The sequence below is a fragment of the Canis lupus genome, chromosome 28 (assembly GCF_003254725.2).
Source record: "Canis lupus dingo isolate Sandy chromosome 28, ASM325472v2, whole genome shotgun sequence".
Lineage (NCBI taxonomy): Eukaryota > Metazoa > Chordata > Mammalia > Carnivora > Canidae > Canis > Canis lupus.
The window spans coordinates 6,629,285-6,648,203 of NC_064270.1; the positions used below are offsets into that span (position 1 = coordinate 6,629,285).

The following is an 18,919-nucleotide window of genomic DNA, read 5'->3' on the forward strand; positions in this document are numbered from 1 at the left end:
ACTTATTTAAATCCACCACATGGGTCAAACAGGTCACCAGCTGGCAACCTTTTTAATGTACTGTTGGCATCATCTTTTGGTATGCTAAATTCTGCAGGGTTACTTTCATAAGTGTAACATCACCCTGAGGATGGGTGAGACAGAAGGTTCATTAATGCCTGCAATACCATGGGTACTCTTTTTCAGGCAGTCTAGAGAGATTCATGGACTGATACCATGTAAGGTAGAACTGCTCACTTATGATCGCAACAGGAGCCCAGAAAATAACTTCATTTCTTTCCAATTGCAATTATACCCCAAGCAGTTGCTTACCCGTTTGTCAATGTCATTGTGTTGGAGCTGCACAAAGCGAGCGCTGATGGCTGCAATGTAACTCTGCTGATTGGAGAATGCCACACGGCCAGCACCTTTGGGGTACTTCAGCTCTGGGTCCGTATCAATGCCAGCATAGCAGACACCACCGTACAAACGGTCCATGATCATTGCCAACTCAACTACAAGAAAATAAACACAATTTGGTATAAATGTTTAGAAGGCACTTTTGCCCAGGAGAAGGAAGAACTATTTAAAGATCACGTAGTATAATTAAGAAAGGGAAAACCCACATTAAGTATCATGAAGAGTGTCCATATCAGTCTTACAACTCAAGTAGTAGAGCTCCTCATATTTAAAAATAAAATGAAAAAAAAATCAAGAATTTATAAAATATATACACAAATTTACATAATCAGAACTTCAGCAACATATAAAAGGAATGATCTATCAGCAATCCTCCTGTTTTAATTTTTTTTCCTGTTCTAATTTTTAACTGTTCAGTCCACTGGAGTGGGCCCTGGGTAGGCAAAGCTTTTCAAACAATGCCCTAAACTAGTTAATTATAAACAGCCCTACTTACTGACCCTAAGACTGAAAGCAATTACTAAAGTCATACTGCTATATTAAGACTAAGCTATAGAAAGAATTAAATGTTCTTTTAATAAGAGGCAAAATATTTATAACCTTAAGATAAATCTCTACAATTAAAAATATATTTTTTAGTATATTCTATCCCAACTGAGAAATCTCCACACTAGCCTCTCACACTGAATTCTAAATAATAACAATACTAGTAATGATAATAGCAGCAATGAACATTTATTGAGCACTTACAATGTACCAGGAAACAATAAGCTGCAATGAAGGCAGTAAAAACATACCCATCTTATACGCTGCTATAAATCCAGATATCTAGTCTGCACTCCTTGCCACATTTCTTCTAAATATACTTTTACATTGGTATATTTACAAAACACCTAAACAGAAGGTATTTGAAAACTGGACATTTCAAAGGTCTGATATTCTAGAAGTATCCTCACCATAAAGGCATCAAGGAGAGACATGTAGCAGTTACTTACCTGGATCCAAATTGCCTGAAGGTAATTGTTTACTTGATACTGGATGTCACTTCCTCCACGTATGACCATTCCTTTCAGGCTACTCATGACTTAAGTCCAGAAGACTTAGCCCTACCCCTGGGGAATGATCCAAGAACCAACTTCCCTACAACACCTACATATGGTGTTTAGAAAGGAGAAGACAGGGTAGGTGGATGCTGACCTGGGTCATAGCCAGTGTGCAAAGACCGTCTCATCACACAACAGACCTCCGCAGGAATCAGTATTTGGAGAGAAGGAAAGCAAGCCATTGGGGTAGAGGAACCTTGTAATAGATACAAGAGTTGAATGGTATAAAAACCTCACCAGATTTCTATGAACAGAAGGAAAGCCAAGAATTACTGGTTCCCATACTATGAAGCTATGTCATCATAACAGAAAGGTTTTCTACTTAATGTCTTCAAAATTTTTCTCCATACCAGACTAATATTGGTGATTGTTTTCTAAGTGCCTGTTTTTAAGAGGAATGATCTGCAACCAACAGATTCTGGGATTTTCAGAAGGTAAGAAAATAAGCTAGCAATAACTAAACCCTAGAATAGGTACTATTGAGGTAGAACAGCAGAAAGCTATCCCAATTATCGCATTATGATCAGAATTTCTGAGTCTTATCAACCAAAGAACATTGCTGATTATAGCCCAAGTGGACTCTGACTGCAGTTTTGGGGCAGGATCCAGGAATCACTTTCATTCAAATTACACAATATGAATCATGCATATACCCTTCATATCAGAGTTTAGTGTGTCCTCATGTTTAAGCCCAACAACCTCTAATGGCTTGAGGACTTCCTCACATGGCTAATGGTATTCCAATAACAAGGAAGACAATGAAGGTAGAAATAATTAAATGCAGTCATTAATGGATTTCCTTTATTAGTCAATGGGCTTACTAAAATAAATAACCTCAGGAAATGGAAATTAAACACCAAAGCCCGAGCTTCTCATGGAATGGAATAAGAGAAGAAATACTTCCTCAGCCTGGTGAACAGCCAGGAGAAGGAGGCTGGCAAGGAACTGAATGGCACTTGTCCACCCTTAGAAAGGACTCAGGAAAGCACCTGATTTAGAAAGAAGGTATATCATCTGTAAGCTCCAGCTAAAGAGAAGAGTTACTAGAACCACAGACTTACTAGAACCACAGGTTCTTCTAAACCATAGTGGTCTCCAAAGGAATTTTAGGGATCCCTGGATGTCAGAGAAGGTGACATGTCACAGCAATGTCACAGCAAAAACATTCTATTACTTCATGAATCTAACTGCTAGAAAATCATCTTCACATGCCAAAGATGAGGTCATGACTGATGTTGCTGGCAGTTAAGTACTTTTGATAGGAAGCAAAACCCTTACTCACTAATGTTTTATGAAAGCTAATTATAAATAAATAATTTCCATTTATAATCTTATATATAGTCATTTTATTGGCCACCAAAAAGTCTCCAGACATTTGAGCTAATAAAATCTCACTCACATGAAGAGCAATTTATTGAGGAGCTAGAAGAAATCAAGGTGACTAAAGGCTGTTTTGGGAAAGAGTATGAAGATTTCCCATCTCTTTTTCTACCCTAATCTCTGTTTTAACTACAGAAGGTCTACTACTGTGTGATTACCCTTGAAGAAAAGTAAATAATAGTCAAACAACTGCTATTTATATTTGGTCCTTTACTCAATCAGAAAAAAAAAAAAAAAGCACACTTCCTGTAGGCTACCCTCATGCTGGGCTCTAACACCATAGTGGTATTATTTAAGTACTAAACAGCGTTTCTAATTATTGAGAAAAGTAGCCATGCTTGGTAAAAAACAGTATTAAAAAAAGAGAGAGAGACTAACTTAATTCATCTACCACATAGGTGACTAACAGAAACAGAACAAGCCTTCCTTAAGTCCTAAAAAATTTTAATCTGAAACACTTTTTTTTTAATATAGAACATAAAAATTCACCTACAGATGTCAAAGTGTACAACTACTTTTAGAGATTAGGGTCTTTAAAAATTTTTTTTAAATTTAAATTCAATTAATTAACATATAATGCATTATTGGTTCCAGAGTACAGACTAGGTTTAAAAAAATTCCTTAAAGTAAAGTATCACCAGTTAATATAGGAAAGTCCTACATAGACTCCCTTTCTCTGATGTGGGTGAAACTGTGCCATGAGGAGGGATACCCACTTGACTGCTTGGGAGGAGGAGAGACAAACAGAAGAAAGGCAGTAAGGATCTGACAAAAGTCAACTAAAACCTTGATGGGTTTATCTATATCTTGTGATCTCAACCTTGCTCATGAAATGTGAACCTTTGATCAAGGATATGTCTTATTCTGAAAATATAGTCAAACTACCTACTAAGCCTATGACAGTGAATCCTCATTCTAAATCTGTAGAAGGCAGAGACAGTGCAGTTCCCAGAAGCTTGTTCCTAACAACTGACCTGAGGGAAATGAGATGAGAGGAAGGCATAGAGGTGAGGGTTGGAATTCAGAGAGATAGATGCGATAGCAGGCACAGCCAGAGCCCGTGTGGAAGTCAGGAGTTTTCAGAACACTTTTGATTTTTTGCTTCCTATCCAGTGTTCATAGGATCTGTCTGGTCACCACAGGGGTAGAAATGAGCAAGTCTGGTAGCCATATCCAATGGCATTTTATACTTTGGGTGAGATGCTCTGTGCTCCTAAGGCAACTCAAGTTATCTCATGAATGGTAACAGCAACACTACTATTACTCTGATTTACATATTGGCTCTTGTGATGAGCTTCATTGTGCTGCAGGTGGAGAGGGCAACAAGAATACTGTAGCTGTGTGTAGCATTTAGAAATCTGATAATTCCTCTAGGTTGTGGGGACAATGCCTTTGAAGTGGAATCTAAGCCCCAATTATGGTTCCTTGGATTTGCTTCTGAATCTTCACAGAGATATGAGAGGTATTTTAGTTCACCAGAGAGAAAATCATGATGACTCTTGCATCCTACCCCACACCGGGATCCTGTTCCTACTACTCAGCCATAATAAGCAGTGTCTAAAAGGCTGAGATACCATGAGAACCAAATGGGGTAGAGACAGAGTAAGAACTCCCAAGGGAAATATCAACACATTCAGCTTTCTAGATTCTAAACTGTGAATCTAGAAGCCATATTTCTTCTCTGGAAATAAGAACAAAGCAGACAGGAAAGAGGCATGAGGCACCTCTGGGGGACAAAGAAGTCTGGACTTTGGAAAAAAGCACAATTCAACTAGAAGCCAAACTGTCTAGGTTTTCCACAATTGCCAAGTTGGTTCACAAGGCAATTCACATATCTAACATGGAGGAAGAAATGTACTTATAAGCTTCTACTCTGCATCAAATGTTGGGAAGTAATGAATATTTTTTCTTTTTTTTTTTTTTAAATTTTTATTTATTTATGATAGTCACACACAGAGAGAGAGAGGCAGAGACATAGGCAGAGGGAGAAGCAGGCTCCATGCACCGGGAGCCCGACGTGGGACTCGATCCCGGGTCTCCAGGATCGCGCCCTGGGCCAAAGGCAGGCGCCAAACCGCTGCGCCACCCAGGGTTCCCTGAATATTTTCAAATAAGTGGCATGAACAACCAAACTAAGTCAGAGGGATTGTTCAACTTGATTAAATAGGACTGGTAACCAAGTTGACTGTTTTTGTTTTTGTTTTTTTAAGATTTTATTTATTTATTCATGAGAGACAGAGAGAGGCAGAGACACAGGCAGAGAGAGAGGCAGAGAGAGAGAAGCAGGCTCCATGCAGGGAGCCCAATGTGGGACTCGATCCTGGGTCTCCAGGATCACGCCCTGGGCTGAAGGCAGGCGCCAAACCGCTGAGCCACCCAGGCGTTCCCAAGTTAACTGTTAATACTGTTATTGAGACATCTCAGATCTCAGCTTGATAAAGAAGTTTCCTCTGCACAAAGAACATCAATACTTGAAGTCTGGAAATCAGAGTTAAAGTCTTGGCATTTTTACTTATTGTGGCCTTGGCCAATCACTCCCTTTGAACTCTGCTTCCTTATCAATAAAACGAAAAGTCTACCACTTACAACTTCACAAGGTTATCATGACGATTAAACATACATAAGAGCTCTGAATACACTGGTGAGCACAAGTGGTGCTCAGATGTTTAGTTTTGCCCGGGAGGTGTTTTTCTCTTTACTCAGAAATCTTTGCTTAATATTAACTTGGCCCGGTTTATGCTCCATAAGCACCGATTCGTCCCAGTCTTACTTTGGCTTTATGCTAATGTTACTAAACCTGCCAATGATATGGCAAAGTTTGACATCAGTTGTGGGTGAGCATTAGCTTTTGGGGTGGGGGGGGAGAAAGAAGGCAAGCATGTACTAGCATTAGAAAATACTTAACCCTAAAGGCAATCTAGTTAATCAAGTCAGTGTACCAAATTTGGAATTTATCTGATACATTTCATACTGAACTTGGGACTTGGTGAAAAAAAACTTCTACTACTGAGAAACACCTGGTATGATTTCTGCCTACTACCACTTTACAGAACAACAAAGAAAGGATACGGTTATTCCTATTTCCTAAATTAGAAATCAGGATGTGGTTCCTAATACACATAAATTATCAGAATGTACAGAATGTCTGAAATAAATGCTTCTAGAAAAATTCAAGATGTTCTCTAGATGTATGGCATACATCACTGCATATTTACCTCAAAAGTTTTTATATTGTTTTGTTTTCCTCTCAGAAAAGCCATCCTCATAATAGTCAGAGAGAGGAAAAAGGTGGAGAAGGAAATGTCAGGATCCATCACAGAATATTAGTAGGGGAGAAAAAGACAGTAAAAAAATTAGAGCAATAGGAAAGGCAAGAGACCCAAAGATCATGAGCAAATGTAGGCTCCAGGACTTAGATAAGCAATCTCGCAAGATTGATCTGTTCTGCAGGATCTGGTTAGATAAACTGTCAGAAGGAAGTCATGAAGTGAAAGAACAGCTCACATGCCCCTAATTAGAGAAGTCTAGGGGTTTTCGAAGCGTGATTAAAGTTGGAAGTGGATGGGCCCCAAAGTTTGATCACTGAGGCAGTCCCTATATGAGACATCTAAGCGAAGAAGCTGGGGTTGCAATACTCAGGTTTATAAACTGGGGAGCATACAGGGACTAGATACTTCATTCTCTACTTTTTCTGTTCTTTTTTTTTTTTTAAGATTTTATTTATTCATGACAGACACACACACACACACACACACACACACAGAGAGAGAGAGAGAGAGAGAGAGAGAGAGAGGCAGAGACACAGGCAGAGGGAGAAGCAGGCTCCATGCTGGGAGCCCAACGTGGGACTTGATCCTGGATCTCCAGGATCACACCCTGGGCTGAAGGCGGCGCTAAACCTCTGGGCCACTAGGTCTGTCCTCTCCACTTTTTCTTGGTGGCCTCTTCATAGTCCCCAAGCCTGGCACTTATTTCTCCTCAGAGTAAAGAGATGCATTTTACAGAGGTCCTAATGCCACAGGAATATACAATAGGGCTATTTCTGTACGGAGATTCAGAAAGACATGGTGTTCACATTACTTGAATGAAGAGTGGCAACTGTTGGATTTTCAGGTGGTAGCAAGCAGAGAACCAGACAGACTACTCCTTTCCCAGTACTGACTCTCTGAAGAATATGTAAACTTTAGCCACATGATGGCATGGTGAGTCTACCTATAGCCTTTCCTAGGATGGGGGTGGAAGAGGTGGGGAGGTGGGGAGTGGAAGGAGGACAAAACCGGAGAAATGCCAAGAGACTTAAGGCAAACTGTTCTTGGCTTGCCACTGTCACTGATGAGTGAGGGAAGGGAGGGACAAGAGACAATAGGAATGTGTCAGACAGTTTAATTTCGGGTAAACATCTAGATTTTCCATTGATAATTTCTCATTTTCAGGTTGATATTTTTAGGCCTGTGATTTTTTTTTTCCCCAACCTGAATTTTTTTTTTAAATTTTTTAATTTTTATTTATTTATGATAGTCAGAGAGAGAGAGAGAGAGAGAGAGAGAGGGGCAGAGACATAGGCAGAGGGAGAAGCAGGCTCCATGCACCGGGAGCCCGACGTGGGATTCGATCCTGGGTCTCCAGGATCGCGCCCTGGGCCAAAGGCAGGCGCTAAACCGCTGCGCCACCCAGGGATCCCCCAACCTGAATTTTGAAAAGGAAGGTTTGTCAAAAGGACTGGAAGAACCAACTTAAACTTAGCCAGGGTAATACTGCTTAAAACAGGTTGCCTTGTTTCTTTAGAAGAGTTTGTATGTGTCTATTGGGTAGGATAGGGACTATATTTCAAATAATTTATTAGTGATAATAGTCCCTAACAATGGGAAGATATCAAAGAGAAAAAGATTCAAAGGAGTAATCCTTGAGTGATAACATTTTAGTTACTGTAACATGTTGAAGGACAGTTTTTGGCCTAGGGTGAGGTGAAAACCAATCTGGACACCTAAAAATCTCACCTGTCGAGTATTACCAACCATGTCTGGTCCAGGATCACCCTGTACAGAGTGCCTGAGATAGTTTAAAGACTTCAGAATTCCATGACCACAATAGCCCCTAGAAGTAATCAAAAACGCCCTGAAGTATTTAAAAACCAAATCTGAGAATCACCGTGTTGAAGTTAATTTAGTATTCAATTACTTCTGAGTTAGCATTCTATTAATACATTTCTTGTTTTCTTCTCTTCTGAAATCTCTGACTCTCTGTAGATGATGACCTGTTTAACAAGATAGTGGGATGTTCATTCAGTTTGGCACAGATGTGTACTTGCTCTGTGCCAGTAACATGTGGATGCTCAATAAATGTTTATTGTTCAAGTGAACTGCATTGTATTCAATTCAAGACTGCCCAGCAGAGTCAAAATGAATTCCTTTAAAAATAGTCTTCTATTCTAAGGCACACACCAGTCCACAAAGCTCAGTGTGTTCCAAAGAAACCCAATTCTATGCACATGGATAAAAGCTGCAGATGTTAATTCTTTTTGTTTAGATGACATGGATTCCAATCTGGAAGGCTTGGATAGAAAGTAAAATGCTAAGATGCTAATATTGATTGCTTAGCCATCTAGAAACAAGCTACATGTATGGGAGGTGTTGGCATGGGGGAACATTTTCACTAAACCAAGTGAATGTAAATTACTATCCACACAAATGTAAAAACAAAACAAAACAAAGTCAAAACAGGAAATTAATTTTAATAATATACTTTAACTTTTAAGACAAAAAGCTTTAGCTTAGCTTAAAAAAGGAGAACTTTGAAGATTATAAAAGGTCTATCATCTAGGTAGGGAACACAAAATCCCATTTTGGACTAGATAACTAAATATAATTCTTGTCTAATCCTAGGACTTGTAGCATCTTGTGAATAATAATAAAAAGAATAAATAATAAAAGAGGGAATTTAGTTTATAAACTTTTGTGTCTATGACTTAAAAACAGACATAAAAGTTAACCAGTTCTATTATTTTTATAACTATGGGACTTTTTCTTTCAGAATTTTTTTTTTTCAGATCCCCATCTAGAAAAAAAAAGGAAAGGGGCTAGAATATTAAAAATAATTTGTACTTGTAGTTCGCTGCAAAAAAGAATAGCATGAATGCCCATTCTTTTAGAATACATATGTGATTAAAAGACTATCAAAGGGGATTCTTCTCCCTAACATAACACCAGTTAGAAAAAGAGGAATATTCCATGCCCCACCCACATTTCTCTTTTTTTAAAGCACAAGCAGTTTAGAAACAAAGGGCTACGTTTGCCCTCATCTCATAATGCTGTTCACGTTTGAGTCAGCCCTTCTTAGCCTCTATTCTCTGACAGTAGATAAAAGGGAGGCATCTCTGCTGCTTGGCTTTCTTCCTCTCCGCACAGTATTCCATTAGAGTGAGAACAAGACCTAAAGATATTTGGCTTTCTGAAAAACTGTAAAATTACAAACTTCGGTTACAGTTTATGTGTTTTAAAGTCCTTCAAAATGGAATTATGAATATATCTTTAAATAGGCCTACTGTTATCTTTTAGGAGTAGATTGAAGTTGAAATTTGAACAAATACATTAGAAATGTTGATGAACATTCAGAATTAAGTCAGAGATGAACAGCTGTAGATACATTTTATAATTCTTTTTTCACTACTTGATTTTAATGGTGTCTGCTTTTTCTTTTCTAAGTAGAACTAAGTCTGCTTGCTTACAAGTAACAGAGAGAACATTGTACTTTTGCAACTATGGGGCAATGGTAACCTTATTTTCTCATCTTACTTTTGAAAAATAAACTCAATTATTTTAAGCACTTTAAAAACTTTGTTCTTACAAATAATTTTATTGTATTCTACTGGTAGAACACTGATCTGCCACTGATTAGATTTGTCTTTGGATTTAAATATTGAAGTCATCGGCTCAGCATCACTTCAAATGCCCCAGTAAATTATGATTCAGCTCAATCTCAGTCCACAATTATTTCATAATTGGAAAAGAACTTAAAAAAGAAAAAAAGGGGGAAGCTTTTAAAAAGTTGTAATAAAGATGCTCAAATACATTAGTCATTTTTCAAAGTGCATAAGAAAAAACAGGAACCTGTTTCACTTGGGAAGAGTTCAGTTTGTTTCCCAGTGACACAAATCCTAGCGGTGGTTTCGCTTGTCACTGAGGGGTACACAGCTGTGCTGGAAAGATTTCTGATGGAATGATTTCTTCTTCTGTCATACGTAATAATGCTAACATAAGAACACACACTGTCAAATGTATTATTATTATTTTTAAAATATGTGGTTGAGAGCACTAAATAGAATTCATCCTTTCAAAATAACAGTTTAATGAAATTCACTCTTGCACCAAAAGAAATAAAGCACTTGGGGAGAAAATGTTTAATCCTGAAAGAGCTCAAAGAAACTTCTTTTTGGAGACTGTGTACAGCTGAGCAGAAACCTAGAAAATATTGAAGACTAATACATTGGGGATTTTGTTGTTGGTGGTTTTGTTGTTGTGGTGTTACTATTTCCACTCACCAGCTCGAAGGGGTCGTGGAACTCCCCCAACAAAGATAGTTTTTCTGGGGTCCAAAGGCTGAGAACCATCCATTACAAAGTCACTGTCACTTAGGTTCCATGGTCGAATTTGCACCTGAAAAAAAGTTGTTTACTTGGTCCTTACTTCATTTCCATCAACCCCAAATGAGAATAAGGTGACTAAAGACAAACCCACTGATTCGTGCATTTTACAACATATACAACCCAAACAAAATCCAGTTATTAATTTATTATCTGCATTGAGTGCCTTTCATCAGAACTCAGGGAATCTACTTAACAGGTACTATACTCAACACTCTAAGACATATACCATGAAACCTTCTGAAACCACCTGTGATTTTGAAAAAAGGCAGTCTTTTAGAGACTGATTCTGGATTTTGAATCAGATCTATTTTAACACATGATAGATGGTTTATAAACTGTCACAGATAAGCACTTAGCTTTTTAAGAGCTCACCTAAAGAACAGGAATAGGAACATTAGGAATATTTTCTAAAAATTATCTATAGGTTTGGCTTTTAAATTTTTATCAACCCCTGAAATTGAAACATTTATCTTTTGGAAATATTGGTTTAACACAGATTGACACTCCTCAGGTTAGCATGGAATTACCAGCAATATCAAATACTGAAGCATTATACAGCATTATCTATTTTTCATTTATCTGATTTTCCTAAATAAGTTTGGTTAAATAAAGGTGAGCCTAGATAGAAATAGAACTAACTTTTCAAAGAGTAGAAAAAGAAATCTTTATGGAGATAATTTTTTCTATTTGGTAATATCTCTTCACTGGTACTCTGACTTTCTGCCTACAATTCATCAGAATCCTAACCTTAAACATATTCCTTTCAATCCCTAACTCAATCATCAAAGGATAGCTTAAAAGAAAAATGCAAAAAAACTCTCTCATACCAAAAGGAGAGTTTCAGCACTGCCTGAGAATCAACCAGTTTAGTCAGCCGCTGCTCTGGGAAATGAGCTACGTGCAGAAGCAGAGAAACCAGTGTCTGTCTTTATAGAACGTGCCTTTACTTTCCCGTCTCACCAATAGGATAGGAAACAAAACAGCTGAATTTTCATTTTCTTAACATCAACACAATTCTTCATTTTCCTCATTGTTCAACTATCGACACAATGCAAAAAACCACATAAGATGATTTCTTATATGGCTTGATATATTAAGTACTCTCATTTGAAAGTTAGTAAAACTTTCAAATGAGAAAAACACCTTGAATCAACTCCAAAACTGGCATTGCTCAGTTAGAAACAGTCCACACGTTCCCTATGATTGCTATAAAATTCACCCTTCACCGAACTTTTTGCCATTTATGACACTGTTGCCTTCACGTTAGTGAGAAGTAGTAAAATCTCCATTTTTTCCTTAGACCCTGAAAACATGTTGCAATTCTGCTAACATTTAAGCATTTGCTCCACCTTTATCGTGTGAAAAAAAAAATCTAGCTCTTTACTTTGAACATTTGGTCTATTTGACTAAATTTCCGTTCCCTTGACATTTAGCACAAAAGCAGATTCACGAATACCATAAAGCATCATTTTTAAATCCTTTCATGAGGGCCTAGTTTTAATTTTTAATTAAAAACATAATTTCTTCATACTGTGAGAACAAAGATTCTAATGTCACCAATAACAAAAAAGTAGGACATTTCTTTTTCTACACAGAGCCCTCTCTTCTTCTAGTCTTATCCCTGATAAATTTAAGGCAACTTCAGGATCTGGTAAGGCAATTCTAATCACTGAATGTTAATTAAATTTAATTGTGGGTCACACTTTGTTTCACAAATGAAAACAATTCCCTTGTAGTATTCATGGCATTCTGGTTTCATTTAATCAGAGTACAGAAAATGCAGCCTTCTAAAATAGCTGTAGGTTACTGCTGCTCAAAAGAACTCTGCAGGCTATCTCAAACCTTCCTGCTGAGAGCTTTCATTACTGCCTCTTCTCCCGCCCACCCTTGCTTCATTACATCACACGCAACCCATTCCCTTAGCCTATTCCTGTATTATAGATTAGGTAAAAATACAGGAAGAAGACTCAAGAGACACTAATGATTAAACCCTAGTTCCAGAACCTGCATTTCCCAGCTGCCACCAGAAAATAGCTCCTCAGAGCTCCCACCATTACAGAATCAGAAAAATGTCAACATAGGCCAACATCAGCACATTCTGCACACTAAGCAAAAAATAATATTGTGGTATTGTTTGCACTGGGAAGTTCCATTCACACTCTGGTTTCTCTCTAAAATAGAAGCCCACTCTCACATAAGGCATGTTCTCTACCTTCTACATTTATTCTCAGCCCTCTAGGCCTGATACCCATATTTTATCTTTCTGATTTATTCTTTGATATATTTTCTGGTCCTCATTTATATACATAGATATTTCTCTACTTTTAAAGTATCATGCTTTTTTTTTTTTTAAGATTTATTTATTTATTCATTCAGAGAGAGCGAGAGAGAGGCAGAGACACAGGCAGAGGGAGAAGCAGGCTCCATGAAGAAAGCCCGATGTGGGACTCGATCCCCGGTCTCCAGGATCACACCCCGGGCTGCAGGCGGCGCTAAACTGCTGCGCCACCAGGGCTGCCCAGTACCATGCTTTTTAAGCTAACTCAAATATACTGTAGAAAGAGGTGGAATACAAATAAGAGAACTGCTTTTTGATTTTTGTTTTTTAATAACTATTTTTGAGAATGGATGAAATTAGAGCTCTGTTCTACTTCAATATAAATCTCCTACAGCAAAATAACCTTTACATATATAGGGATCACTGGGTGTATGTGTAAAACAACTTTTTCAGTATGCTGTCAAATAGATTATACTCTGGGCAATAAGAGCCTCAACATTCTGAGGGGTGAGTGTATAGGGACTTCATCAGACATGGTGAAAATTCCCTTAAATGAACCTGACACAGATTCCAACACTTCTTCATGGAGACACCTGACCACGTTTGCTTATAAAGGTAACTCTAGAAAGAGGCGCCGCCCACTAGCCCTTCAGCCACGCCATGGCCTCACAGTAGAGGTTACACAAAACTAAACGTCCATAGGGATGGACAGGTAGCATAAATTTATCCAGTCACCAGGACAATAGTTGGTAGGCAGGCTATGACACACCAGTGTAAACCATCCTTTAAACATTTTGCAGCTTCAGCAAGTAGTTATCATTTGTGAATGTGCTGTCAGACTTTTCCATTTTTCAAGAGTAGCTAGAAATTCAGATTTTTATGTGAAACTTCAAGATTTTAAAATGTTGAGAAGTAATTCATTTTTTTAAAAGATTTTATTTATTTATTCCTGAGAGACACAGAGAAAGAGAGAGAGGCAGAGACACAGGCAGAGGGAGAAGCAGGCTCCACTCCATGCAGGGAGCCTGATGTGGGACTCGATCCTTGGCCTCTAGGATCACACCCTAGGCTGAAGGCAGCACTAAACCGCGCACCACCCGGGCTGCCCTTGAGAAGGAATTCAAATGTTAAAGTCACTGTGCAGTTAAACAAAACCAGATCTATCCTGTGGGAGAAAAAACAAAAGTGGTTTTTCCTTAGTTTCTTGTTTTTGTTTTTGTTTTTAAGGATTTTATTTATTTATTCATGAGAGACATACAGAGAGTGAGAGGCAGAGACACAGGCAGGCAGAAGGAGAAGCAGGCTCCATGCAGAGACCCCAACTTGGGACTCAACCCCAGGACTCCAGGATCATGCCCTGAGCTGAAGGCAGATGCTCAACCACTGAGCCACCCATGTGTCCCTCCTTAGTTTCTTTTTTAAGCATATGTTCCTACAGAAGCTCTGATGAGGATTGTGAAAGCTACTCTTTGGCTGAATTATTTGTTTCTTAAATCTTAAGAATAATATGAATTATCTGAATTCATAATCTTCTTTGCATAATTGCGTATCTCCAAAGGCAAATCTTTTTAAGGAAAAAGGTAGAAACCAAACGTAAAGGTGGTGCTATTAATATATCAATTTATGCCATATAGTGACTCTAATACTCTTCAAGAAACTTAAGAGAATGTAACATTAATCATATCAACAGTTAGTATGGAAAGCACTCATTTTCCTTTTCAAGGTTCCCAATGTGTGTTCTGTGAACAGCAGGTCTATAGGGTTGTTCTTTCAGACAAACAGTGTTTAGAAAAGTTACAGGCTATCTTTCCCTTCTTGGAGTTTCATGGCACCCACTGATGTATATTAATCAAAGGCTCTAAGAAGTTCTACAGGAAAGAAATCTGTTCAAATGTTTTATCCAGCATTTCCAAAAATTTTTTCATAACACCTATTAATAATCCATACTTTGGATAATATTGCCTTATTATATCTTACTCTTAGTCTGTATCAAAATATGGCATAATAAGGTTGAAGCAACTGAGCAAAATGTAAAAACTTCACTCCAATCAAGGCCTTTTTCTCACTTATTTTCTACTATTGCTCTAAAAGGGATGTTCTTGTAGAAATTAACTTTAAATGGTTAAGAGTATAGAAAATATAAATAATAAATAGCTGTTCAAAAAATTCAAAGCTTTCTGGCTAAACTGCACAAAAGAGATGTTTAATTATTTTGATATCAATAAAGAATAATTATAGTTCTATGTAAAAATTGAAGTTGCGTCCTCTATAAAACTAAAAGTCATTAATGGGGATAAGATATGGCCAAGTTCTAGGAAAAAGAAATCTAAGAAATAGAGTATAGGTCACTTATTTCGAGAAGAAGCTATAAGATCATTTTCTAAAAAGTAAATTTCACTGAAAATTTGCAAAAGCCTCTAAGTAAAAATTCAATATAAGATGTAGTTTTATTGATCTTTAATAACCAGATAACAGAAAACACATAGCTTTATATGAACAGTTTTTTAACATAAACCTTAGGGCTTTATGTTTCCAAACATAACCAAGCCACCCTATGGTTCTAGAATTCTAGATTCTAGGGATCCCTGGGTGGCGCAGCGGTTTGGCGCCTGCCTTTGGCCCAGGGCGCGATCCTGGAGACCCGGGATCGAATTCCACATCGGGCATCCCGGTGCATGGAGCCTGCTTATCCCTCTGCCTGTGTCTCTGCCTCTCTCTCTCTCTCTCTATCATAAATAAGTGAAAATTGAAAAAAAAAAAAAAAAACTAGAATTCTAGATTCTAGACCACTATTTATTTATTTATTTATTTATTTTTATTTTAGTTTTTTAAAAATTTTTATTTATTTATGATAGTCACACAGAGAGAGAGAGAGAGAGAGAGAGAGAGAAAGGCAGAGACATAGGCAGAGGGAGAGGCAGGCTCCATGCACCGGGAGCCTGACGTGGGATTCGATCCCGGGTCTCCAAGATTGCGCCCCAGGCCAAAGGCAGGCGGTAAACTGCTGCGCCACCCAGGGATCCCTAGACCACTATTTAGAATTTAGACATTCACCTATCAATAAATAATAGTATCTTGAGCTCATTTTGAACATCTTATCCTATACTTCATTCTTGTCTGGTCATCTTTTTTTTTTTTTTAATTTATTTTTTATTGGTGTTCAATTTACTAACATACTGAATAACCCCCAGTGCCCGTCACCCATTCACTCCCACCCTCCGCCCTCCTCCCCTTCTACCACCCCTAGTTCGTTTCCCAGAGTTAGCAGTCTTTACGTTCTGTCTCCCTTTCTGATATTTCCCACACATTTCTTCTCCCTTCCCTTATATTCCCTTTCACTATTATTTATATTCCCCAAATGAATGAGAACATATAATGTTTGTCCTTCTCCGACTGACTTACTTCACTCAGCTGGTCATCTTCTTAAGTTACAAACATCCAACACATGAATGTCCTACTGCATAGTGCCTTCCTTTTCATCTATTCATCTCAAGGCGGCTCTACAAAGCAACCAAGCTGTTCAGAGTCAACAGTGCAATCTGGTGGCCAGCTCAGGAAATGACCTGATCAAAACCGCTTCCTACTATGTTTTCTTTCCCATGAATTTTCCACAAGACCCATGGCATGGCCCAACCTCCTTACTCTCCCATTTCCTCTTTCCTTTTCAATACCCTTCAAACTTCCTACTCAAATTCTGCAGAAGGTCTCCGTTTTTCTCTCTCTAGTCTTACAATCCTTTCAATCTATGTGAATCACAAAAGCAATGTTGCAGAAGCATCAGGACTGCTCTCCCCAGCAAGAGCAGTATCGGGGCTCTTGGGACCATCAGGATGAGTCAGCTAAACTTAGGTCCGCTGACATACAGCTGCAATAGCTTGGCTGTGCTGGTAATGAACTCAGGCCCACCCCAGCTGTCAGCAATTCTATTTTAAGCATCACAGACCTCAAAGAATGACTGGAGTACCCCACAGTATCACAAATAAACTAGTTTGTGAGGCATCTTTGTCTCATCCATGCTATAAGGGGTTGTTTTATTATTATTAATCACCAAAACTAATAGCCATTAACAACAATAATTGTGGTTTGGATTCTCCAAAGTACGTTCATATTTAGTTTCTCACTTCAAAAATTTTTTTTTTAACCATACAGCTCCCTAACAAACAGGTCAGCCAATTTCTAGGAGTTTAGATGTGACCTATTATTCTCAGGTGCTGCTTTCCACCCAATGGAGAGGTGGAGACACCCTCCCTGTATCTTCTGGGGGAAGTGGCCAGATGATAAGACTTTTCTATCCTGTGCTGCACTGGGGTCTCTACTCAGAACTCCACTGGGCCTCCAAGCAAAAGACTAACTTTCACACTCAAACTATTCCTCCTATTCTTAGATACAAATAGATCACAGGCCCCAGAGAAGTTCATCAAAATAGGCAGGATTCTTCCTAGACAGGGAGCCAAAAGCAACCCTGGGAAATTCTCTCATGCCCTCTCAGAATGCTCTAGGTCCCCTATGAGGGTCAGAAAACAGTCCAGGTACAAAAAAGAAACCTCTGCCATCACTACCAAGCGGCACAGCCTGCCTGACATACAGAAACCACAGGCTTTGAACACTTCAAATAGCATTCTGCATACTGTTTCATAAGGGCACCCAGTATAAAAACGGAGCATGCATAAACTGTGCCCTGAAAAGTATGAGGTATAGCTTTGCTCTAAGCTTGACTTAGTAAAGCCATTATCAATTAAATGCAATGATTAATATTTATATTTATAACCCGAAGATTCAAGGGAATACCTTCTTTCTAAAGGCTTTTCTGACTCCCTCAGAAACATCTGACCACTTTGCCTTTGAGCCCCCACCCCATGACTACTTATACTTTTATCATAGCACCTTTGACTCCTTATTTCACTTTGTATTTACATGTCTATTTCCTTCCACTGGGCTCTAGGGTCCTCTAAAGCTGAGATCATGTCTCTGTGTGGGTCCCCACTGCCTGGCAAAGTGCCAACCCTTAGTGAGCACTCTGTGTTCATCAGTGTTCTGGTGAATTAACAAAGGTTTTCCTGAGGGGCAGATGCTGATGCGGCAAGATGTCCAGCCCTTCTACAGCTCCCAGATCACTCTCTTCAGTCTACTGAAAGCCACCTTCCAGGGATATGGAAATACAATGTGTCTGATCACCAGTGGGTACCTCAGGGCTTGGTCTAATCAGTGCAAATTTCTGATGCCCCTCGTGACCTACCCAGTGATCAGAATTACCTATTGTTCATCACCGCTGCTGATATTCCTACCTCACTTAGAAAATTTAAACATGATAGATGGTTTCCTTTTGAAGACATAAACTACACCACTGTGCTAGGCATTTTAACACACTGTCACACTTAAACTCATCATAACTGTTATGCTGTAAACACTACCCCTACGACTTTAGAGGTTAAGGAAACTAAGGCTAAGAAGAGAGAAGTCCAGTTGGAACTGAAACCCCAGTTTATCTGACCCAGTGTCTATATATATCCTCTTTCCAGTGCAATGATGTCTTCCTATGCCTACAAGACTCCTTGTCCTCCAGGCTACTGGCCACCAGTTCTGCTTCCTGAGAGTCATCCGAACAAGTCAAAATGCATTTTGTGAATGATTAATTTCTCTATTCTTTCTAAATTCATTCTTCTCCTTTTCAATGCAATAAGAAATGACTAATGGATTCTTCTTAAACCTAACAAAACTAGCAGTTAGAAAAGCTGAAGAAAATGATTTAGCAATGAATTGGCACTATATTCAGCTATTTTAACTTCCAGGTTCATAACCTCAAGCAATAGTGCTCTGCAGCCAGACAATTTTGTCCAGTGTCTACATAAATGTGTATTTGCAGCTCCATGGTACTAGGACAAGGATGTTGTTACTGGCATGCTGATCACTAAAACTCTTGAGAGTAATGTACACATAAAAGTTCAAGTTACTTAAGTTTTTCCTGGGAAGAAGCCTATTTTTTGAATGAGCTTCATGGAATACTAATTCCACCAAAATCTTCACAACTATAATCCCCAAACAGATATAGCAAATGCTGGATTAAAAAATATTACACACTTATTTACTGCAAGACTTCTCAGAACCTTAATATATCAA

The 18,919-nt window shown here is 38.5% G+C and overlaps 1 protein-coding gene across 16 annotated transcripts in view; it reads right to left on the minus strand.

Annotated features, from left to right (window-relative positions):
- The window catches only part of CPEB3 (cytoplasmic polyadenylation element binding protein 3), a 201,724-nt gene that overhangs the window by 26,771 nt on the left and 156,034 nt on the right, over nt 1–18,919 (minus strand). For 15 of the 16 annotated variants that reach the window (XR_003144006.3, XR_007406903.1, XR_007406902.1 and 12 more), the window contains 2 exons: nt 10,420–10,534; nt 313–494 (listed from right to left, as the gene is read on the minus strand). Coding sequence is in view for 13 of the 16 variants with exons in the window: in XM_049103564.1 (XP_048959521.1) it covers nt 313–494; nt 10,420–10,534 (297 nt within the window). In the remaining 3 variants the exon portion in view is untranslated. Of the gene's footprint in view, nt 1–312; nt 495–10,419; nt 10,535–18,919 lie in introns of those variants that run through there. The other variant, XM_049103565.1, reaches the window with a different exon arrangement.